Genomic DNA, 22830 nt, shown 5'->3' with positions numbered 1-22830 from the left:
ATTTGTAATAATGACTACAAACGTTAATATACGTCTAGCTATTGATCGGGTCAATATGGGTTTGTTGGCACAAAACCAGACAAGGGCACCGCGTCTTTACACACCCGGCGAAGTGGTCACTGGTCAGTTTGGTTTCATGAAGGGCCATGGCACTTATGTTGAAGGTGAAGACATCAAAGCATCTGTAGCTGGAGTGATGGAACAGGTGAACAAACTAATTTCTATAAAACCACTTAAGAGCCGTTATGTAGGTGAAATTGGCGATGTTGTGGTTGCGCGCATTACTGAGGTACAACAAAGACGTTGGAAGGTGGATACGAACTCCCGTTTGGATTCCGTATTGCAGTTGTCTTCTGTAAATTTACCGGGCGGTGAATTGCGTCGAAGAGGTGTGGAAGATGAACAAATGATGCGTAAATATCTACAAGAGGGCGATCTTATATCGGCTGAGGTGCAGAATATTTTTGATGAAGGCACATTATCACTTTACACTCGAAGTTTGAAATATGGCAAACTATCACAGGGAGTACTTGTCAAAGTCTTTCCTTCGTTGGTTAAGCGTCGTAAGACGCATTTTCATAACTTGACATGTGGTGCATCCATAATTCTTGGCAACAATGGTTTTATCTGGATATCGCCGACTGTGAATAACGAAGCTGATGGCGGTGACGGTGGCTATGCACAAAATTTGAGTGAAGTAATACCGCGAGCAGACCGAGAGGTAATTACACGTCTGCGAAACTGCATTCTAGCTTTAGCGCATTGCAAAATGATGCTTTATGACACAAGCATCCTGTACGCATATGAGGAGTCCATGAAATACGAAGTGCATGAATTGCTGCAGCAGGAGGCTATATTTGATGTGGCCTTTCTAACACAACATCGTTTACGTTTACAAGAAGAATAAGAGTTAATATTAAGGTGTATGACAACGTGCAGATTTAGGCTAAACACATTTGTTTATATACATAAATAAATTTAAACATTTTTCTTATAAATACAGATTTTTTATTACATTATGAAATATTGTACACATTATAGACTGAAAAATTTACTTAAAAGAAATTTTGAAAAATCAAATCCGGTTGTGATAGGGTTTTCCGCAGACGCCGCACACTGATGCGTTTGCACCGCCGCTCGACCGGACATCTGTATATCATGGAATGAGTAGGCGAAAACCATAAATTCAAACATTTCTTTATTTTGAAAAAATTAGAAAAGAAAGCAACAACACAATACACACAGATATAATATATAAAATCGCATTTCATAACTTACTCGAATATACGACTATGATATTCGATCATTATTTTGACACAATCTGCTAGCAGTTGGCCCTCCTTAATTATCTCCTGCAAGTCCGGCGTATTTGCGCCCTTCTGTAAGGGATGGAAAATTGTTGGTGTTATGGATAAGGCAAGTGTATCAGCGCTGATTTGTTGTAAAGGCACTTTCGTCAGCCTTAAATTGAGAATTGCTTGGTACACAAAAGAAATATGAAAAACAATTACTTACTTATTGAAATGTTCGAATATATAATTCATCGTATCACGATTGACTTCCGGCAAAGTTCGAATCAGTTTTTTCAAAATCTCGATTTTCGCAGTCAAATCGGTCAGCACTGTAGAGAGAATCAAAACATAATTACAATATACACACACATATATATTTTAGTAAAGTTGCTCATAATTTTATAAGAAAACCAACACTTACGCCACTGATTCGGTTTACCAATAAAAGTTTTCGCTTCATTCGCGCTCACCAATGGGCTTTTAATTTCACGCAGAAATAATTTGAGCACGCCAGTTAATGTATGGATGTCTATATTCGGTTGACGTAATGACTCATAATCATTTGCATCAATGCGAAAGCGCAAACTTTGAATTTTATTATAATCGCCACACTGCCGATATATGCCCTCGATGGGTTCCGACGTCTTGCGGTAACGTTCCTCAATTAAATCACAGCAATCCACAACGATTTTCGGTACGGTTTTATGGATCTCATGTTTCAACGCCATTTCGATTTCCGTGTCGAAACAAGGCTCATCTAATGACGAAAAAAAATATAAAAAAAATTATAAAGCATTAAAATACTTTATATATTATACTAATATTTAAATAAATGTAGATTTAGGTCAGCTTTGAAGTATTCACCACCACAACCAGGTCAGTGCATTATCAAACAGAGTTGGCTGCCTTTCTCCGTACAGCCTGCCGATAAACGCAATTTCTCTATATTTAACATACTTATGTATGCATATGCATGTGTTTGGAAACTTTATCGTACTCGTGTAGGCATAGTTTCGTATCTACGCATATGTCTAAATATATTAATTTGTACGATTTTTTAATTTATGTTAACCTTTTCCAAATGTTGTAAAAACTCTTATCTGCACGAAGTGCTATCACTAGAATCAGTGATTAAATTTACAGCTACTTTATAGTGAATATTTAGAAGCTTTTGGTACTGGCTTTAGGCATTTTTAATACTATAGAAATTATTTTCTTTGTTGTGGACTTGTAGTGAAGAAAAAGTCTTTAGCCATAAATATATATATATTATTGTATTTCCTAAATTGTTAACTACGGTTGTAGCTAGAGCCTGAAATATGTATATTTTTATTATATGCAAACTATTTATTTATATATTGCGCTAACTAAAATTAGCTTTCCTCCCCGCTCGCATTTTAAATAGACATTTGTTCATTTCATTTTACTTCCATTTCCGTTATAATACATTGACAATATAAATTTCCACTCACCATTGTAGATATTTTGTTCCTTTAAAGTTGCGATACTTGGGCGTTGCTTAAACCAATTTGACAAATTCATCCAGGTCACTAACTTTGAAGGCTGCACAGACGCTTGCTGGTTTGTATTTGCGTGTGAGCCTTTCTTACGAAAACTGCTAAGTTTTCGTTTATCGGACGCCTTGAACTGGCTCAGGTCTTCTACGCGACGTATGAGTTCTTGTATGCGCGTGTACAGATCTTTGCCAACTGTTCGCTCAGCTTGCACTTGCTGCTCCAATTGGGTAACGCGTTGTTCCAATTCAGTGATGCGTCGCGCACAATACCCTTCACAGTATACACCCTCTAGACTACGCGGTTGGTTACGCTGAGCCACTGGCGATTCGCTTGAAGACTTACTACTATTTGTAGAGCTATCAAAATGCACAGTAGTCGGCGATAAAATATCGACAGACTTTTCCTCGACCTTCAAACGCGACAAATCGCGTGTGCTCGAACTTTTCAGTAGCGCCAGCTTGTTAATAAAACGTGGCTCCTTTAAATAAATGACGGCTTCTTGGCGTTGGCGACCAAATGCAACTTGTTGCTCTGGATTGTGCTGATAGTAGTTATGTTGATGTTGTGCGCGTATATGACTCGGCGTGCGGTCGCGCAAATAGTGGAGAATGTTTTTGTTGCGTTTCTCATAAACAGCCTGACCCGCAGCGCCAATCAATATGCCCGCTGAATCGGGCGTGCCAGGAGTGACTGGTGTTGTCGTTGCTACATTGTGGCGACTGTGACTGCTATTGCTGCTGCTGCTCGTTTGCATATTATACAGCATTCAGGGTAAAGGCGGCAAGGAAGAAGGGGAAAGAATTTAAAAAATCACATATGCTTGCAAACTGCACGCCGAATATGTAAGCTTGTGTACACACATATGGTTGTTTGTATATATTTATTTATATAGTATATATTGTAGATATTTTATTTCTGACTCGGAGGCGTAATTCAAAACCGATATCGTTATCACACTTTGCGTATTTGCAAGTTTTTAAAGTACCTACTTAGATGGGGCGCTGGGCGGTATAACCGCATACGCGAGCGTACATATGTACAAGTAAATATGTATAAGAGTTTACATAATATTAAATAAGTAACTTTTTACACACATACATATGCATATATGCATTTACATGTAGCATTTGCATATTTAACAATGTGTATATTATTTTTTATTAGCAGCAAACTATTCAGTGCGTGTCACTGCACCCTAAGGTTTTCGCTCACAATATTTCGCCGGCAAAATATATAATATATATTTATTTTTTTACGGCTTAAGCAGTCAATTCTTTACAGCTTATTCATGCACACACATACACGTATAATTGTTGTACTTCGCGCTAATTCTCTGCAACATCGCGCCCCACGACGTCAGCGGCTATCGTTTGTAGATATTGTATGTTTGAACAATAATGTGTAAGCGATTCCCAATACGATTAACTCGACCGCGACGATGACGTTCGACACTCCAAGAGCACCTAATTACTGTTTTTGGAAACTCAGGAAACTCAAATTGTATAATAAGAATCGCATTTAAGGCTGTGTAATCTTATCTATGTGCCGTTGGTGAGCAACGCCTACATTGACAACGCTGCTTCAAACGGCGTCGGAGAGGCCATACTGTCTCAGTATATCGACGCTATTTTTTCTAAGCTATTTTATTAATTGAAAGAGTGAGTAGCTAAAGCAATGCACATTTCTGAAGTATTTATGTATTATGTTTTTTAGCGTAGCCACAAAGGGTACGGTTCACCGCATAAACTTTGTTATTAATCACTTCGGAAACATAACAGTTTTTGTAATATGATTAATCTGAAACAAATGAGATACAACTAATCGTGTGCTTATCATAATATATTATATATGTATGTCTACTGATCCATTACAATAAACATTTAAGGAAATTTGGGGTTTGTTTTTGAACTGCTTTTCTCAATTGTTAATATTTTCCGGCGTAAACTTTCAAAATAAGCGTTTGTCTCCATAACGCGAGCGGAAATTGTAATTATCAGTTCCTTTGTGTGCCAACAGTTTGAATAACACTAAAGGATTTTAAGTAAAGTTCGCCAAACAAATACGGCAGCACTGTCAGCTGAGCTGTTAACAGAGATGTTCAAAGTTTTCTGTTTATGCTTTTGGATTTCCTACGTTTCTGTATTTTGACGTTTGCGATTTGTTAAAAAATTTTGGTGTATTTTATCTTCGACAAATTCATCCGGTTTATTCTTGTGCATATTCTGCAAAAATGTGCTAAATATAACAACGAAAGTTGCATAAATATAGGATCGCTTTAAAACACTTAGTTGTAAATGTACGCTATATTCTGCATCGTTTGAAAAAAACAAAAAGCATGCGCTGACGTCAATTAACAGCTGAGCGAAAACTGGTGCGAAGTGGAATACTATTAAAAATAAATTTTTTATGTATCTAGAGCTAAACCTCTGTTAAACATTGCATATTTTTGTAAGCAACAGGTAAGCAAGCAATTTTGCATACTCTACGCTTTTGAGAAATACAAATAAAACTTATCTGACTTAACCGAAGCGTCATTTCAACTGAAGGCACGTAGTTGGCCAGAATTTGTTTTTTCACACTTGATAAGTGCGTCATCGACTGTTCTGCTAATATTGGGGGATAGCACGCTTTATCACAACTTGACGCTAAATTATTAATTTTCATTTGATTATTTGCAGTTAAAGTAAAAATAAGCCTGAGATGCTAAAATTTGCTGGACAAAGCGTTGCGCCGCGCATAGTTGCTGGCTTGGCAGGTACCACACAGAGTAGTAACCAACATGTAACCTCCGGGATCAGTGCGGCACTGCAGAAGTGCATATCGCAAAATCACTCTTATAACCGTAAAGTGGATGTCAAGGATCACTACGAATTTGATCAAAAGGTTAGTAAAACATTTAAATATACACACTACTGGACCATTATGCAATCAAGATATTTTCTTACAGGTAATAAACAATGATAATCCGGTTGTTGTCAACTTTCATGCAGAGTGGTGTGATCCATGCAAAATACTTACACCGAAAATGAGTGAGCTTTTAGATGACTCTGAAGATATCGATTTGGCTACCATAGATGTGGATACAAACTCTGAATTAGTAGAGACCTTCGAAGTAAAAGCCGTGCCTGCTGTACTGGCGTTCCGTAATGGAGTCGTTGTTGATAAATTCATTGGACTAGTAGATGCAAATAGTATAGAAAATCTAATCAACAAGTTGAAACGCAAGAAAAAACAAGACGACGAAGCTGCCGCGAGCTTGAAGGACAAATAAGTTACCTAATGACACGCAGTCCCAAAAAGTTACATTTCCTCATATATCAGGCGTGCTGGATAAGTGGCAAACGAGATGAAAGAATTATTGTGTATTTCGTATTTAAGTTTTTATTTACACATTGTATTTTACGGGTAGATATAGTAGAAATGTTTTCGCTCATTACAATGAGCATTGTATTTTCTCTTTATTATTTTGACGTACGTAATACGATTTTTTTTATAATAATGTGCGATATTAACATATAAAAAATAAACAAATAAAATGTGGCAATATTATACCCAACTAACAAGCGGACAAATGTCAAATATTATCCCTAAATATTTTAGTTGTTAATTGAATTTATTCAGCTGTTTTTTAACAATACTGCAATTTTAGAAAAGGCGCACTACAACTTAGAGGACTAAATAATGAAATTGTTACCATATAAGAAAAAACTGATTAATTTTTCTGGTCCGCAACAAAAAAGCCTTTGTAAACGTTTCAATAGTTTTATTTTTAATAAAAGCGTTAGCGATACTACAACAATTAATATATGTACGAAAAATCTTTACTACTCGAAATTCCTGTTAGCTGATAATCAAACGATATATGGTATGTATGTAACTAAAAAAATAGGCCACACCCACGTATACAAATCCCGCGAGCCCAATTATACTCTAAATAAAAGTTGTACAATATATTCAACGAAAAAATGTTTGCCCTCTGCTACAACTCTCTCTTCCTTGCAAATCGTCCACAAAGCCCGTTGGCATTTGTTTTTATCAGCTAACGAGCTAGTTGTATAATTAAAGCGGCGCACATCTCGAAAAATTCCATCGTATGGTGACCTGTGGGCTGTTGCGGCATTGCACCCTGTACACTTAGCGGCGGTGGTGTCAAACTTTCCAGTATAACGTCATCGCCTTGCTCAACCTCTTCGTTGGTTAAAGACTTAAAATCCAGCAAGTAACTCTTGGAATCAACTTGATATAGCTGCAAAGACATCTTCGAGTATTTGCCCGTTTTTAGGTTTTGACGACGCACACGCACATGATATGGATTGATGATCTTCCACTCATAGTCTAGAGCTTTCATGGCGCGATACACTTCTTGCATGATGTCGTTAGGTTTACTTTGCGATCTAATACCCAAATGCCACTTGGCACGTTTGATAGGTGTGCCACGTGCTGCTTTTTCAGGAAAGGCACCGCCACCCGATGCCTGCACCGACATAGCCAATTGGCGTTCGCGCATCGGTGCAATGCGTTCGGGATGTGGACGCATGGCGCTGTTGGTGCCACCTGGAGTGGACGTGCCCGAGGTAGTGCCGCCGGCAGTGATTACAGCGGTTGGTCCAACTGATTCAGCGCGCTCACTAGGTGAGTGGGCGGCAGGCGGCGGCGAACCGGCTACGAAAAAGTTATTGATCTCCGTTTTTGCTGCCTCGTCAGCGAAACGTTTGTTGTCGATTATTAAATGATAAGCGATAGCCAATTGATCGTGTGGATCGCCACTGAGCAATGCATTATGCACTTCCGTCTCTTTAACGCCAAATTTCCCACAAACTTCGGCGACGGCAACCGTGTCAATTACATTCGAATCTTGCTCAATTGAGGACGGGAAGAGATATGAAGGTAGCTCCTTTTGGAACCATTCATGCTTCTTAATCTCTTCCATGGTAGCGCGTTTGAGTGGATCTACTTGTAACATCTGGCACACTAAATTGACTACTTGCTTATTCAGATATTCTGGTATGGGAAAAATACCAGATTTAATTTTTCGGAAGAGCGTCGGAACATGTTCGTCATCGAATGGTAGCGTGCCACATAGCAGTGCATAGAGAATGACGCCGCATGACCATATATCTACTTCTGGACCAGCATAAAGTTTGCCAGATATTACCTCAGGTGCAGCATAGTTGGGCGAGCCGCATGAAGTACGCAAGAACTCGCCATCTAACATCATGTTAGATAAACCGAAGTCTGCGATCTTCACATGTAAATTGTGATCGAGCAACAAATTTTCTGGCTTCAAATCGCGATGTACAACCATATGGCGATGACAATAGTCTACACCGGATATGATCTGTTGAAAAAAGCGACGTGCTTCGTGTTCCTGCAGTTTGCCATGTTTAACAATGTAATCGAAGAGTTCACCACCGCTCACGTATTCCATAATCATAAAAATATCAGTAGGCGTGGATATAACCTGTGGCAGTAAAAAAATTAAATATTTTTTAATATTTATATCGGGGTGATGTAAAAAATAAAAGTAAATAAACGTCAAACAATAATCACCCTTGTTGACCTTGGTGAATGTGTAATTAAGAGTATATGAGTTTTATATTAAAACATATACATATATACCTGATAAAGCTTAATGATGTGCGGATGCCGGAAGAGTTTCAAATTCTGTATCTCTCTACGAATTTTACCGACAACGTCGAGGCTTTTAATTTTCTGACGATTTAATATCTTGACCGCTACCTTATGGTGTGTCATCTGATGCTCACCAATTTTCACCTTACCAAAGGTACCTGTGCCGAGCGTTGCGCCCAACAGATAATGTCCAATTTTAACGAGTGGTTGTGGGCCACTAACAGTGGCCGCAGCTTCTGCCGCGGCAGCACGTGATTGTGGCATAACGAAGATACTTAATTAGGTACGGGTATAGAGCTTACTAAAATAGTTTTAACGTAGATGAAGTGAAGATGGTTTTCTTCTACTATGCTCTCGGTTTTCGCTTTGCTGCTGAGGTCACGTATGCAAACAAACAAACACACTAGTTCTAGCTCCTTTAGAAATTATAATATACGTTTTCTCAGCACCACTTCCACTTCCTTATCGCACTATTTGCCTTTCGATACTTATAATTCTCCGCCACTGCTGCGAATAAGCGCTGCTAGGGCGACGACTGCTAATACAGAAAAATTGTCTTCAACGAACATTTAAATACGTTTACTGGCACTTCCTTAGCTGTTAAAAGGCTTGGCCACAAATATTTGGCTATAATTCGAAATTAAAAGCAATTGACGCAATTATGAATGTTCCTCACGTAGGTAAAATTTTCGCAATGACGAGTGAAAACCAGAAAATTTTCCGATTGTTTTTGACAAATGAACAAAAGACAGAATCAAAACAAAGATTGCTAAAGCACAGGGTGTCTTATTAAAAATTTTCTAAGAGATTAAGCGAATAATAAATTGACAAAAATTGTTTAATTTAAGGAAAATTTTGTAAAAAGCTTCATTTTATGATTTAAGCATAAAAACTAACATAAAATAATAGTAATAATAAAAATAATGTTTGTTAATGACGCAGTTTTAACAACGTAATCATGTGTTTATTACGGTTGAAAGTGTCGGGTAAACATCTAAAACAATCGCTAGAGAATGTATATATAATACGTAATGAAAATTGATTTAATTATGTTGTCGTATTTAAAAATTTATTGTAAGTAAATTAATTAAAATTAACAAATTCCATGTTAAGTTAGACGGTTGTTGATGTATTCGGTTATGGGAGTAAATTATCTAGCACCACTGCTCTCCCAGCTTTAATTGTTTATATGTGTGTGTGAATCTGCCACTGCTGCTGCTGTCATTTGCTGTTGTGTAGTTCAGTTTGTGTCGTTTGGTCTGGTTTACATAGTTAGTTACGGATTGTAATTTGAGAGTTTTTGTGCTATTCATTCATAAAATGTTTAAAATTTAATAAGAAAGTTGTGTACTATCTACAGTGTGCATAGCAAAGCAGTGAGAAAATTTAAGTTTTTTTTTTTTTAACAGACGTGGGAAATAACTTGAAGGATCTGCATTTGCGCGCAGCGCAAACAAAGAAACACAAAGCAGCAGAAAAATAATCCAACGTCAGCAAAATAGATGTTAGCGCTGGCTACAAGTGCGCAAGATGCGCTTTGCTTAAATATTTTTTTTTACGCAAATAAATGATTTATCGTGATTTTACCTTAATAGAAAAAGGCAAAAAATATAATCGGTCTCATAATAGCTGCTTTGGGTAGCCGCGAAAGGCAGTAAAAATTTCTTATTGTTTCCAAAGTGTGTGATAGTGTGCGTGTGAGCTAAGTGCAACGAGAAATAGTGTGGTGTCGTTGCAAATTTAAATAAATTAAATTAAATTGAGTTGTTTAACAACAATGCGTGTGATATCACTTACGCCTGCGCAGGCTACATACGCCAGCTTTATTAGTTTTATTGTAATAGTGACCCTCACACCAACAGTCATTGATGCAGACGTTAACTCTACTGCTGCTGCCACCACCAATGCTGCTGCTGCTAACGGCGCTGCTCCTGCTACGCCGAATGCTGCAGCACCATCTGTGCCAATTGTGGAAGACGAGTCATTTATTACGCATCCTCCGCCACATTATCTAGACAATGGTGAAATCAGCGCACTTTTCGGAAAGCTGCAAGATCTCTTTCCACACCTAGCTACAAAATATTCCATTGGCAAAACGGTGAAAGGACGTGAAATGCATGCGCTTGCGTTGACTGCACAGAGCGAAAATGACAAAAATGTTAATTTGCTGCGTCCATTGATTAAGGTTACCGCAAATATACATGGTGATGAGACACTTGGCAGACAAATAGTGTTGTTTCTGGCACAATATTTGACATTGAATTACGCAAATGTGCCGGAGGTGCAACAACTGTTGAATACAACAGAAATTCATCTATTACCCAGCTGTAATCCAGATGGTTTTGCGGCAGCGAAGGTAAGTGAAATTTTTATAATTATGCGAAATGATACTTTCACCAGAGAGAATAAACAAATAGCCCATAAAAATCAGTGATTATTTTATTGATATAAAAATACGTTTTAATAATTTTATATGCACAAATGGATATAGAATACAAAAGATTAATAGCTCTAATTTAACATTTATTAAGTGTGCAACCACGCAGAGAAAACCAAAACAGCTGCTTTATAAAAAAATTTATATAAATGCATATGTGCGTTTTCGCAGAGTTATTTTGGTTAAAAACATCTTTAATTCTATTGACAACTGTTTGGTATGTATCTTAAATAGTTTTGTCTTAGCAACATGTTGCCTCGCAACAAAAGTACGTAACACAGCGCTATGGAATGCCTTCGCACAATTTGCAAGAGTGAGGCATTTCATTAAATGAAAAAAAGAAGTAGTTTACTTAAGCGTTTTGTGTGTATATGTGTATATTTATTTATTTATTAATATATTTGTATACGTGCATATGTATATTCATACCACCACTATACATGCTAAGCATTTTAATTGCGGATATGCCTGGCTCATTGGCTCAGTTGTCGACTTTTTTCAAGCTTTTAAATTAATGTTAATTTTTTTATAGTTTTTAACTTTTTTTTATCTTTTTATCTTATTTTTAACTATTTTTTAACTTTTCTGTTTTCATAAAAATTAAGTTATGACACGTATTTTATACGTACTTCCCTGAAAATTGCAACAAAAAGTGCTTTAAAATAAACCGCTAATAATACAAACTGCGAAAGATTTCGCCTTGCGAAATTTATGCAAAAATATGCTAAGGTGCGCTTTCTAGTACGTATGAGCAAAGCGAATCGAAATTTATGTTTTTTATCAAACAAATTTTTTTAAAAATATTATTCTGATTACTAACTGTAGTTTTGTATATTGTATGCTTGTTCATGTTAAATATGTATATTTTTATGCCTGTTTGTATATATAATATATATATATATATGTTTTTATTCATCTACTCCAATTCATACCTTGTAATAATAATATTATTTTACATTTATGACATTTTCAAGCTTTCAAAAATCGCTAAAATATATGTCAAGTACTACTGTCAACAATCTTAAAACGAGTTCTCAGTATAAGCGAGAATTTGCTTACAAACTTATTTATATATGAATATGCACATATTTGTATGTAGTAATATACAATAAAGACACGCTTGCGATAAGCTAGGCTGAGTTTAAATAAATTGATGTTCGTGGGGTTTTTTTTATTTATTATATACCACATTATCATTTAGGTTCTTAGTATGCATTTGTGCATATGTACGTATAGTATATTTCTACTTAATGAGCATACAGCGCATTTAGATCATGTCAAGTTGCCAGTGTGAAGTCTTATCTGCTTTCAATAACAACCTTTAATGACTACTATGTAAGAACAGGGAAGTTGTTACGATAACAAAATTCACTACATGTTTACATACATCGGCATATATGTACATATGTATGGTACATACCTACAGTGAGTGAAAAAGAACAAAAGCCGTAAGTAAATGCGCCAGAAACTGTGAAAAACACGTACACATCTATAAACATCAAGTATGTTGCTGCTGGAAATATGTCACGTGTCGCTACCACTCGATAGTGGAATGAACTGTAGATAATGGCATCGAAGGCATGCCAACAACAGCTGTGCATGCGCCACAGTGGGTGAGGGTGCATGCATTTCAACACCACTTACAACATAACGTAAAATAACTTTGTGTTAAAAATAACAAAAAAAAACACTACTTTTTTGCCACTTGAAGTATGACAACATGCTAGGCGACAATCAAGTTCAATGTTTGTTTAGCGGTAGTGAAACTTTGTCAATTTCTTTTTTTGACAGTTTCGCTACTGTTTGTTTTTGTTGCATATTTATTGCTTGCTTATATACTACGTAAGTACATAGCTGTGCTTTTATTTAGCTCTGAATCATCTTCAATAATAACCGGCAAAACTAGTTAAATGTTGTGTTTATTGAGTGAGTTGTTGCCGGCGCACAGCAGTTTGGGCATACATACATATGTATATGTATGTGTGTATTACATATTCTTAAATTTTTATTTATTATTATTTGTGATATCTTATAGCGGTTGTCAGTGCTTTGTGCTGCTCGTGATTCATTCGCACCTTTACGGTTTCTTGTTGACGCTTTTCAATTCTTACAAACACACTTTGCAGGCAGTTTTAGCTGGGGGGATTTTTACACCTCAGTGCTTTCGTGCGATTCTTTACACGTCAATATTTTATAAATTTCTTATTCATTTTTTTATCTTTCCACGTGAATATTTTGTGTCAAACTTTTGTTGCCAGCAATTGTTGAAAAATTGCTGTTAAATTCGTGTAAAAAACAGCAGTTTTACACTCAGGTTCAATTGGCAAAACTTTTTTTTATGTTTATGTGAAGTTTGTTCTCCATATGTCAATTAGTGTGTTTTTGGCAGCGGTTTGTTTACGTTGCAAAAGTTTTTTATATTTTTATTCAGGTCTTTTTGGTTTTATGTTGCCAATGTATCTTTGCGTGTGTATAATTTTACAAATATCTGATTTCCACTTTGCACACTGAATATCTTCGTTCCTTTTATCTATTTAAGTTTATATCTTTGCATATTGTTTTCGTCTTTCCGCATATTTCTTTCACTTTCTTCATAATGTTTTAATATCTCGCATAATTTGCGTGATGTTTTCATGTTTTGTTTTCTTTTTTAATGTATAAAAGTTGCCTTTCACCTTCGCAGCAATGTGAGTTTAAAAAAGCCCCCTATTGTGTTTTGCTGAATAGCATTTAAGTCATGCTAAAGCAATTTTAGTTATAAATTTGCTGCTATACAATCACTGCTTGAGTAAATGTGTCGAATTGTGCGAATTGCCAGAAAAATCGTTTCTAAACTGCGCACGTCTTTTGAAAGAGAAATTAAAGTAAATGTGACAGATTAGACACGTTCAGAACCTGCAATCACCAATCGATTATCGATAAATCTCGCTAACGTTGACGTGCAGCCATTAAAAGGCTTGGCTATTACCCTTAGCTATTCTGCTACGATATAAAAATGTCTCACACTATTTTCTGTCTGCTACGAATTTAACCTCGTTTAAATATTCCGCCAACACTCACTTACTCGCTTAGTTTTAAGTTATGTCTCACTAGACGTGCTACAAGAAACCGGGTTTTCACTTTTCTTCCCAGTACAAGTAATAATTATATACAAGTAAGTATATGTTTTATTCTATTGCGTATCATGAAATGTGCGAGAAAAGCAGCTGTCTTGCTATATGTACTAGTAAGAATGCTAGAAACTCTCTATTTACTACCTCGATCTGTACTAGTCATAGAAATATCAGCTAAAAATCAAATTTAACTACGTAAAATCTTAGCGATGTACTTAAAATGTTTACAACGAGCGAATAGTCGATTGCGTTTGTTGCATCATGTCGAATTATTTTTTCGTTTGCGGCTTAAAATCCTCTACTTATATGACTGATTCCACGAATAATAACTAATTTTAGAGGACAGTGTTATTGACTTCATAACTGATGCATTACATACATTTGAATAAGTAATGTTTGTAGGTGTTGGAAAACCATATTTCGTTGAACAAATAATTTTCACAGGTTACAAATCTAGTCTATATATTATATATACATAGTTTATATGTATATGTAAATTAACAAATTTTTATATAAAAACAAGAGAAAACGGCAACTTCGGCTGCACCAAAGCTATAATACCCTTCAGAGTTGCATTTATTAAAGCATAAAGTGTATAAAAGTAACTTTTACTTGATTTTTAGCGTTCAGTTTGTATGCCAGCTATAGGCGATAGTAGTCCGTTTTCGGCGATTCCGACAAAGGAGCAGCCTGTAAGAAAGGACGGGTGTGAAATTTCAGATCGATATTTCAATTGCCTGAGAGGCAGACGAACAGACAAATCGACTGAGCTCGTCACGCTGATCACTTATATATATACATATATATATATATTTATAGGGTCTTCCACGTTTTCTTCTGAATGTTATATACTTCGTGGCAAACACAATATACCCTCTTCAGGGTATAATAACTATTTTTAATGTACATGTCTCTATAATGAATATCGTCTGCAGATACCTATAAATATTTGCTGACGTAAATGCAGCACTCACGCGCATATGGTTGTGTCCTTTCACTTCATTATTTACTACGTACTTTTGCCGCTTGGCAAATAGAAATATTTACCATTGACTGGCTCATTCATAAATTTATACACATACATACACATGACGTCGCTGACTTTTGTGAAAAGGATATGAATACATACAAACATACTTATGTACATGGCGTGTACATGTATGTGTGTACATAAGTAGCCTCAAGCTATTTTTAAACTTATCGCGCGTCATAATCAAAGAAAAGGTCATAAAAATGCTGTTTATTTATGTACAAGTATTTGTAGCAAAAGTCTAATAAGAAAGTAAATCATTATCTGCTAGCCGCGCATGCAAATACAGTTGCTTTGCATGAAGTAAATTTCTGGTGGTTTTTATTTTTTTAAAATAGTTTAAAACAGAACTATTTTATAAAGTGTAAAATTAAAATTTCGAATTTCTCATAAAATGTAAAATTAAAATTTCGAATTTCTGCAATACACCAAAACACTTTCATCCCCACTTATGGGCTTATTATTTCATTTGCGCCGCATTCGTTGGAAATTTTCAGCAGATTTTATATTATATTTCCTCCGTCATTTCTACAACACGCATTTCTTTCAATGCCTTAATTAAGCAGAGTTTCAACGCTTGATCAATGCTGCCTTGAGTTGGTACAAAACTCACTCACGTTCGTACACACAGCTCATGCAAAGTCACAAGTCGTACACGAGCCAACAAATGTGGCACGATCACGAGTGCAAATATGCTTATGTGACTGCCAACAGCAAAATAAGCCCTGCCCAGCGCGTCTGCAAAGCACACTGTGACCAACACAACGATCGAATGACCGACCGGCTGGTAGCCTAGTAGACAGTCCGTCTAATTTGCCACTTGAAGCCACGTCATTCGGCTCTAACGGGAAATCTAGCTCTAATTTGGACAATGTGCTATTGTTTTACATTCGTTTTTTTACATTAATGGTATTTTTGTTTTTACTCAACGTATCACAAGGCTACTGGCCAATTGTAGCGAGTAGCTGTATACAAGAATATGCATTGTTTTACTTTTGTTACACTTACTCGTTACAGCTGTGTCCATATCTTTGTATGTTTATTTGGCTCAAACTCGATTTGCTAGTTGGATATTTTAGTTATTCGTACAAAAAGTGTACATACATACTCGTATATACATAAATATACATGTGCTTAAATATAATAAGTTCTAATAACCTAAAAATCTTTAACGTATATCTATCATTGTTCGGTTTTGCAATCTCCAATCAGCTGTTGGCGCTTTGATTGACAGCTAATTTCTGAAAGTCACAGCTGCTACACCTGTTTGTGTCTGATTTCGTGCAATCTATTTTATTGCAAATCGTACATCGCATGCCCATACGAGTGCTAAATCGCTAATGCTTAGCTTAATTCGATTAACATAACCGCTAATCCTTTCACAAGCTTAAGTGCTTTTCTGGCGCTCAAATAAACGCAATTTATTTACATATGTGTGTACTCGTATATAACTTTGTATTTGTATACTGCCTGCCCGCAAAGCTTGAGCTTTTTTCCGCTAAACCTTAACTTAGTTAGTAGTTTGTTTACACGCGCGTTTAACCTGGCCCAAAGTACTGGTTATTATAAGAAAGCTCAAGCACAAATACATATATATGCTCTGAATCCTCTCATATCATATTTAATCCAATATACCGACGACGTCATTGCCGCTATTGTCGGGTATTTTTTGCTCTTAGCGCTCGAGAGAGTTTTCCACGTAGGCGCTCTTCTATTCTCTCTACGTTCTTGTTTTGAGTGCATGCGCTTTTCTCGTAGGTGTGCTCTATTCTCTCAACGCTCAGTTTGTTTGCTCGCGATTACTCAATTTCACCACAGAATTAAAGCTCCACTTTGGTACTGTGTTTGTAGTGCAGTTTGTTGAAGTTAACTATTTTCTTAAATCTATTGGTGTTATCAGCCCGACGCGGTTGATAATCTCGCAAAAATTCTAAATTATTAGATTCAACAAATTAATATAGAAATCTACTCACATACATACATATACATTTACAAACGACCTTAGAAATAATTTAAGTATTTAGTCCATCAATATTTCAGTATTCATTTATCACCACTTTGACTTATCGAATGATTGCAAATCATAAAGATAACCCAAAGTAAAAAATCATACTTGCTCGAGTGTTATAAATTTAGTTTTTGCCGTCAGCTTGGTATTTATGGAACAATTATAATCTCTTAATAAATATTTTGTGTGTTTTAAGTATTAGACAACGGCATTACTTCTTTATCGAAAATTTTAATTTATAAAATCTATACATATGTACATACATATATGTATATCATAAAATTACATATATGGTTTAATCTGTTTTTTTTTATGAAAGCTCCCCTCAGAAAGCTTTCACTGACAGCTTGAAAGAATTTATAAGTTTATTTTCTAGTCTTTACTAAATTTTGCACATTTTGTTCGAGAAATTTTGTATTATTTTCGGAGCATTTTTAAGCTTTTTGCAATTTCTAAAAGCTTTGAGCCGATCGTGAGCAATTATGTGGATTTGGCTTGAGCTTTCTGTGTTTTCATTTCTGTCATAATATGCTGAACGATTTCATAATTCGAAGCTTTCCGAAGCTAAAGCTTTATTTTATGTAAAGCCAGTAATTATTTAAATAATTTTTTAAATGAAGAGCTTTCGCATACTGAGCGAAAATCCTGAGGCTTACATTTTTAGAAGCTTTAAGCCGATCGTGAACAATTATGTAGATTTGGCTTGGTATAAAACTTGTTTAAGCTTTCTGTGCTTTCATTGCTGTGATTTTAGAATTTTGAACACTTACGACGCCTTTTGTAAGTTTCTCCAACGCTAATATGCTGAATGATTTCATAATTCGCAGCTTTCAGAAGCCAAATCTTAATCATATGTAAAGCCAGTAATTTTTTAAATGAAAAGCTTTCGCATACTGTATTGAAAAGTCTGAGCATTAGAGTTCTAATTATTTTAGCCCTTACAAACTGAAAAACTATAACAGTTAGCAGGTTTCAGAATACAAAAACTTTCATTTAATATATTATAATTTCTTAAATCAGCAATATCATATCGTTTCGTGTATAATACACTGCTAAGAATCTATATACAGTAATCGAATAAGTTATAATCTGATAAGATAAACTCAAAACTATAATATAATCTACAACAAAGAAGCGTGAAACCGCGATAAAGACAATTATAGACACATATTTGTTATTCGATTTAACGAAGTAAACAGAGAGTTTTTAATATGAGGGGGTATAATGCGAATTTTTGTCCACAGAGAGTGAGATAGTCGACCAGAGTACAGAAAATGAAATTGAGTGGCAGGAGAGCATTGAGCGACTACGTCAAACCATATTTGTGACGTCATTAAACTCAGCAAAACAAAAAAGCAAATCATTACACGCTGTGCACTTGCTGAAAACAGTCAGCGACATTCCGCCCTTCCGTACTTACCGCCCATATCAAACCAAATTTGCTAAAAGTTATGCCCGTAGTGGCAACGTAGAAATCTGTTGTTCTCTTTTGTTTACATTTGACCAATGTTGCCATTGTTCAATTTTTACACACGATTTTTCACACATTTAGTTTTTTAGTTATAATTTTTCATAATGTAATGCTCAAAACTAAAATCCAACTATTAAAAATAGTCTACCTATTTATAAATAAATTTATTCGCCTGTGAATTTGAGTTAGTTTAAGAATATTTCAAAAATATTCAAGTTTTTTTTTTTAATTAATACAAATTATCGAGAGATTGGCAACCCTGCGTTGCAAGCGAGCAATCAGCTGACTCGTTTCTACGGGTCCAATTCCAATTTTTGCGAATATCCTGTCGTACGGTCTGTAGAAGCGGTGGTGAGTGTTCATTTACATTGCGCTCTAATAAGATGGGTCGTATCAGCTGATTCGGTCTACGGTTTTGCGTCGGCGACTGCTTCCAGCATTAGTGTTAAGAATATACATAATCGTGTGTTAACTTCGTAGATTCGTTTAAAAGTTGACTTGAACTGGTGAAAAGCTAACTGCACTGTAGCTCACTAATACCATCACATAACTATGCTTACTTGCTGTCCGAGCGTTTATTATGTGTGGCGCTTGACAGACTCTACAGCCACAGAGTGCAACGGCGGAGTGAGCCGTTTTTAAACCGCCGGTTAAGTAAATTTCACACCAAGAGCGCACGCTCACTTACTGACTCCCTCTCACTGCCATTTAACGAAGCGTCATTTGTATATTGTTGACTTTTGCCGCCGCCGCTGAGTCGTGTCGGTGACGCCGACAAGCAGTTCATACGATTTACGGCATAAATCGGCAGCGAGTCATTGGTTTTCATTCAGTTTGTGCAAAACGAGCGGCGAGCAATGCAGTGATATAACAAATAAACGCTTGTTGACGCTAGAAAATTGGTTGCTCTTCCCCCCGTCGAAGACTGCAGCAGCTGGTTGGTGGTTGAAAAACAAAGAAAAAGTTAATAATAATATTGAAACGGAGTGGAAATCGTGCAGCAGTACTGAAAAAGGAAAACTATAACGACGCACAATTGGGAAATGAAAAATACATATTTACAAGCTGAAGGCTGCAGTTGAAAAACTCTGTATTGCAGGCTGAGAAACTTCACTACAGCAGCATTTTCAGCTTACGGAGCTACGCCAGCAGCTTGCAGCGAACGCTCTCACGCCAAACGCCGCAAAAAAGCAAAGTCGTGCAAAAAATTTTCATACTTTGCTGATAACAACTGCTGCTTGTTGAAAACTAGTACAAAGCGGTTGCAGCGGTAAAGACGCGTTTGAATGCTAAGCGGATCAGAACGGAACTGCACAGCTTTTAGGAAATTATATTACTTTAAATTTGCACGTACAAAAAGGATTTCAGTAAAAGATTGTGCGCAAGCAAAGAAATTATCCTGCCGAGCCCGCAACATTTCATACGCAGCAACTAAAAATAGACACATACTCCAACTTTTTAGGGAGAGCCATTTGCGCCTCACACAACACAACGCCCACACGCGCTTGCCATTCGACGCCTACGCGTTCCAGTTTGCGTCGTAGAGCGACGAACCGCTAAAAGGCACATCGTGTCCCGAAAAGCCCTAGCAGTGCTGCGTCAGTAATAACGAATTCGGTATAAAACGCCACTAGCCGCTTGCCACCAGCTAGCTACTTAACTAACGCTCATCACTTGTCAATTTCACGTCAAGATGTTCACACGCTGTCGCCAGCAACAGCGCCAGCCACAGCTGTTTCTCGCCTTCACATTGTCTTTGCTGCTATGCGCCACCTTAACGCAAGCATTTGTCATTAAGGATGATGAGTCCTTCCTGCAATCGCCCTACTATCAGACGCAGGGCGAAATCGAGGACATGTTTGCACGTTTCGCCAAGACATTCCCGGAGAATGCGCGTGTCGATACCATCGGCCGTTCGCTGGAGGGTCGCAATTTAGTGGTCTTACAGATCGGCCGAAACGTGCAGCAACCACGCACACCGCTCACGCCCATGGTCAAGTATATTGGCAACATGCATGGCGATGAGACAATTGGCCGCCAGCTGCTCATCTATTTGGCACAGTATCTGCTGTACAACTATGAGACTAACTTGGAGGTGGCGAACCTGGTCAACACCACGGATATATATCTGATGCCGACAATGAATCCAGATGGCTACGAGCGATCGCAGGTGAATAAGAGTGAAGTGTAGTGCAGTGCACAAAAGCAAAAGTTTAGCATATTGAAATATTAAAGATTTTAAATAAAAATCTACTATAAATAACACTTGAAAAGTGCGGAAAGGTGCGAAAATGCTGCAATTACCTTTAAAAAGCCACATGTTGTTATGTGCGTGTGCATTCGCAAGCGTTATTCGCTGATTTATTTTGTCAATGGCGACGCTGTGCATGGACTATAAAGTGTTATTTAAAACGGTGTTTAGTTTTATGATTTATTTTATAGAAAACTTATTTATGTATTTCGAGTGCAGCTTCGTGGACAAGTTATTTAATTTCCAAACACGTCACTTGCATAACTTCCAAGTTTAATATAGTTTGGTTTGCATTAACAGTAGTTGTTTCAACGTGCCTTGAAATAGCGCATTAAATCAAAAGGGGGGAACTGAAATAATGACAGTTGATATTTATAAAAATAACGGTGCTGAATGGGAAGTTTTAATAAGAGTCTTTTAAAGTTGCGAGAGTAAGAAATTTCATAGAAAAAATATTATTCGCATATAATAATAATAATAAAAATGTAAATCTAAAGAAATCAAAGTAATAAAATAAGAAGAGTGTGAAATAATAATAATAAAAACAATCTATAAAATAACATTTTCATGCAATAAATCACAAAGCAAAAATAAAACAAATTTGGAAAACATATGAAACTAATTATTATTAAAACAACAAAAATGTATATATAAAAAATGTGTATAAACAATAAAAATAACGGTTGTAAAAAGAATTATTTTTATAATTTCTCTTTAAATTAACAATTATAATCAAAGCAAAATCTATAAGTGGAAAAAATATATACAATTATCAATAAAACTAATTAATATTAAAAGAGCATAAATATAAAATAGGCTGTATAAGGTATAAAAATAACAACAAAAACTATAAAAAGAAATATATGTCTTGAATAAATTCATAATTATAATCAAAGTAAATATTTATAACTGAAAAAAAAACATAGATAAATTTTGAATGAAAAACTAAAAAAACATTAAAATATATAAATTATATTAATAGCAGCTCACAAATGCTGCTTCAATGATGAATGCGCAAAATTTGATGCGTTATAAGCATAAACAGCACGAAGCCGCATTTTTATACGACCAAGAACTGTCAAATCGGCAGCATTCTTCCAAATTACTTCAGCGATGTTTTCTGCCGCTACAAAAACCACAAAACCCTAAAGTCTTGTTGCAAAATGCTTTCTACGAATTGTGCTTTTTGCATGACACCTGCACTAAAGTAGCTATAATCCATACTGCCTGCGCCACAGACCGTTTTTTAAATCATTTTCAGACTAATAAAGAAGACGTGCATTCTAAATTTATCTTGCTTTAAAAAAGTAAAACCACCGATATTTCTAAAGTTGTAATGACTTAGATATTTCTGATATTTACTCTACCATTTAACACTTACTACAGGCACATACTAATTGCTCTACTTTGAGTGCTGCGATTCTACTTTGTTTGAATACCTGTTGATATACGATTGCGCGAATACATTAATATTCGCTTTTTAGGCTTTTTGTTGTTGTTTTCGAGTTATGCCGGTGATTTATGGTAGAACAATTTTTTAAACTCATTAACACTTTCTGCTTGATGTAGACAAACAACTGCATTAGCTAAAAGCAAACGCGCAGTTAGATAAACAAATTTATTTTATATTTGATTTTTGAGTTTTCACAATCAAAATATTTTGTTATTTTTTGAATGTTGAAAAAGTAAAAAACCTTTCTACAATATTTTGAAAATTGAGAAGACAAACTTATGACGTCACATTAGCGTTATGAATGAGTACATATTTCCAAATATTCATACTTTGACAATGTATAAGAGCCCTCGTTTTGGGGACAATAGCTTGCATTGGCGGCTGTCTTATTGAAAAATCACTACTGTGACGTCTTCAAAATGACTGTTGTCAGGTATGCATTACTACATATAACTAACGACATATTTTTAATCTTCTTAAAATTGCTGTATATTGGGAGTCTACTTGCAAATGCACTTCTGTGCCTTAAAAACTGCCAAGTGCAAACTTTAGCTGTAACAATTTTGCTTAAAACATGCCAACAATTCGGCATTGACTTTATTTTTGTATGTATACTCTGCTAAACAA

The 22830-nt window shown here is 35.9% G+C and overlaps 5 protein-coding genes across 11 annotated transcripts in view; 3 read left to right on the top strand and 2 right to left on the bottom strand.

The window, feature by feature from the left end:
- The first annotated feature begins 6 nt into the window (after positions 1–6).
- Positions 7–998, top strand: Rrp4 (exosome complex component Rrp4). Its single transcript, XM_070110672.1, has one exon. The coding sequence runs from the start codon at positions 11–13 to the stop codon at positions 905–907; it is 897 nt and encodes a 298-aa protein (XP_069966773.1). The 5' UTR covers positions 7–10; the 3' UTR covers positions 908–998.
- On the bottom strand, positions 986–3914 carry RhoGAP16F (Rho GTPase activating protein at 16F). Of its 4 annotated transcripts, none has more exons than XR_004975828.2 (5): positions 2765–3914; positions 1714–2049; positions 1516–1621; positions 1279–1379; positions 986–1149 (listed from the first exon to the last, which is right to left on the bottom strand). XR_004975828.2 is itself a non-coding variant. In XM_014239990.3 (5 exons), exons 1-5 carry the CDS (start codon positions 3573–3575, stop codon positions 1056–1058), a joined length of 1530 nt encoding a protein of 509 aa, XP_014095465.2. In that variant the 5' UTR covers positions 3576–3901; the 3' UTR covers positions 986–1055. The 4 variants fall into 4 exon arrangements, 2 of the variants coding, with proteins under 2 accessions (XP_014095465.2, XP_014095466.2); XR_001330896.3 differs by having other exon boundaries at positions 986–1196; positions 2765–3912; XM_014239990.3 differs by having other exon boundaries at positions 1279–1461; positions 2765–3901.
- Positions 3915–4943: 1029 nt separating this feature from the next.
- On the top strand, positions 4944–6612 carry LOC106621231 (thioredoxin). Of its 3 annotated transcripts, none has more exons than XM_014239985.3 (3): positions 4944–5180; positions 5488–5692; positions 5757–6612. In XM_014239985.3, exons 2-3 carry the CDS (start codon positions 5510–5512, stop codon positions 6078–6080), a joined length of 507 nt encoding a protein of 168 aa, XP_014095460.1. In that variant the 5' UTR covers positions 4944–5180; positions 5488–5509; the 3' UTR covers positions 6081–6612. The 3 variants fall into 3 exon arrangements, with proteins under 3 accessions (XP_014095460.1, XP_014095456.1, XP_014095459.1); XM_014239981.3 differs by having other exon boundaries at positions 4945–5268; XM_014239984.3 differs by lacking the exon at positions 4944–5180 and adding an exon at positions 5276–5395.
- On the bottom strand, positions 6552–9162 carry AMPKalpha (AMP-activated protein kinase alpha subunit). The gene is made up of 2 exons (XM_014239980.3): positions 8429–9162; positions 6552–8270 (listed from the first exon to the last, which is right to left on the bottom strand). Exons 1-2 carry the CDS (start codon positions 8702–8704, stop codon positions 6849–6851), a joined length of 1698 nt encoding a protein of 565 aa, XP_014095455.2. The 5' UTR covers positions 8705–9162; the 3' UTR covers positions 6552–6848.
- A 512-nt stretch (positions 9163–9674) lies between these two features.
- svr (Carboxypeptidase D svr) overlaps positions 9675–22830 on the top strand; it is a 32530-nt gene continuing 19374 nt past the window's right edge. The window contains exon 1 of one of the 2 annotated variants that reach the window (XM_036359387.2): positions 9675–10796. In XM_036359387.2, the coding sequence (XP_036215280.2) occupies positions 10218–10796 (579 nt within the window). In that variant the 5' untranslated portion in view covers positions 9675–10217. Of the gene's footprint in view, positions 10797–19260; positions 20670–22830 lie in introns of those variants that run through there. The other variant, XM_036359388.2, reaches the window with a different exon arrangement.

The sequence above is a fragment of the Bactrocera oleae genome, chromosome 5 (assembly GCF_042242935.1).
Source record: "Bactrocera oleae isolate idBacOlea1 chromosome 5, idBacOlea1, whole genome shotgun sequence".
In the NCBI taxonomy this organism is placed as follows: Eukaryota; Metazoa; Arthropoda; class Insecta; order Diptera; family Tephritidae; genus Bactrocera; species Bactrocera oleae.
This window is presented reverse-complemented; position numbering and strand designations above follow the sequence as displayed.

Excerpts from the sequence above, each read along its gene's own strand:
- Rrp4 (XM_070110672.1), top strand. The coding sequence starts at position 11 with ATGACTACAAACGTTAATATACGTCTAGCTATTGATCGGGTCAATATG.
- AMPKalpha (XM_014239980.3), bottom strand. The coding sequence starts at position 8,704 with ATGCCACAATCACGTGCTGCCGCGGCAGAAGCTGCGGCCACTGTTAGT. Across the intron at positions 8,271-8,428 it reads ACATCATTAAGCTTTATCAG|GTTATATCCACGCCTACTGA; the intron begins GTATATATGTAT and ends TTACTGCCACAG.
- RhoGAP16F (XM_014239990.3), bottom strand. The coding sequence starts at position 3,575 with ATGCTGTATAATATGCAAACGAGCAGCAGCAGCAATAGCAGTCACAGT. Across the intron at positions 1,622-1,713 it reads TGGTAAACCGAATCAGTGGC|TGCTGACCGATTTGACTGCG; the intron begins GTAAGTGTTGGT and ends TTCTCTCTACAG. Across the intron at positions 1,150-1,278 it reads TATCATAGTCGTATATTCGA|ATGTCCGGTCGAGCGGCGGT; the intron begins GTAAGTTATGAA and ends CATGATATACAG.
- LOC106621231 (XM_014239985.3), top strand. The coding sequence starts at position 5,510 with ATGCTAAAATTTGCTGGACAAAGCGTTGCGCCGCGCATAGTTGCTGGC. Across the intron at positions 5,693-5,756 it reads ACTACGAATTTGATCAAAAG|GTAATAAACAATGATAATCC; the intron begins GTTAGTAAAACA and ends ATTTTCTTACAG.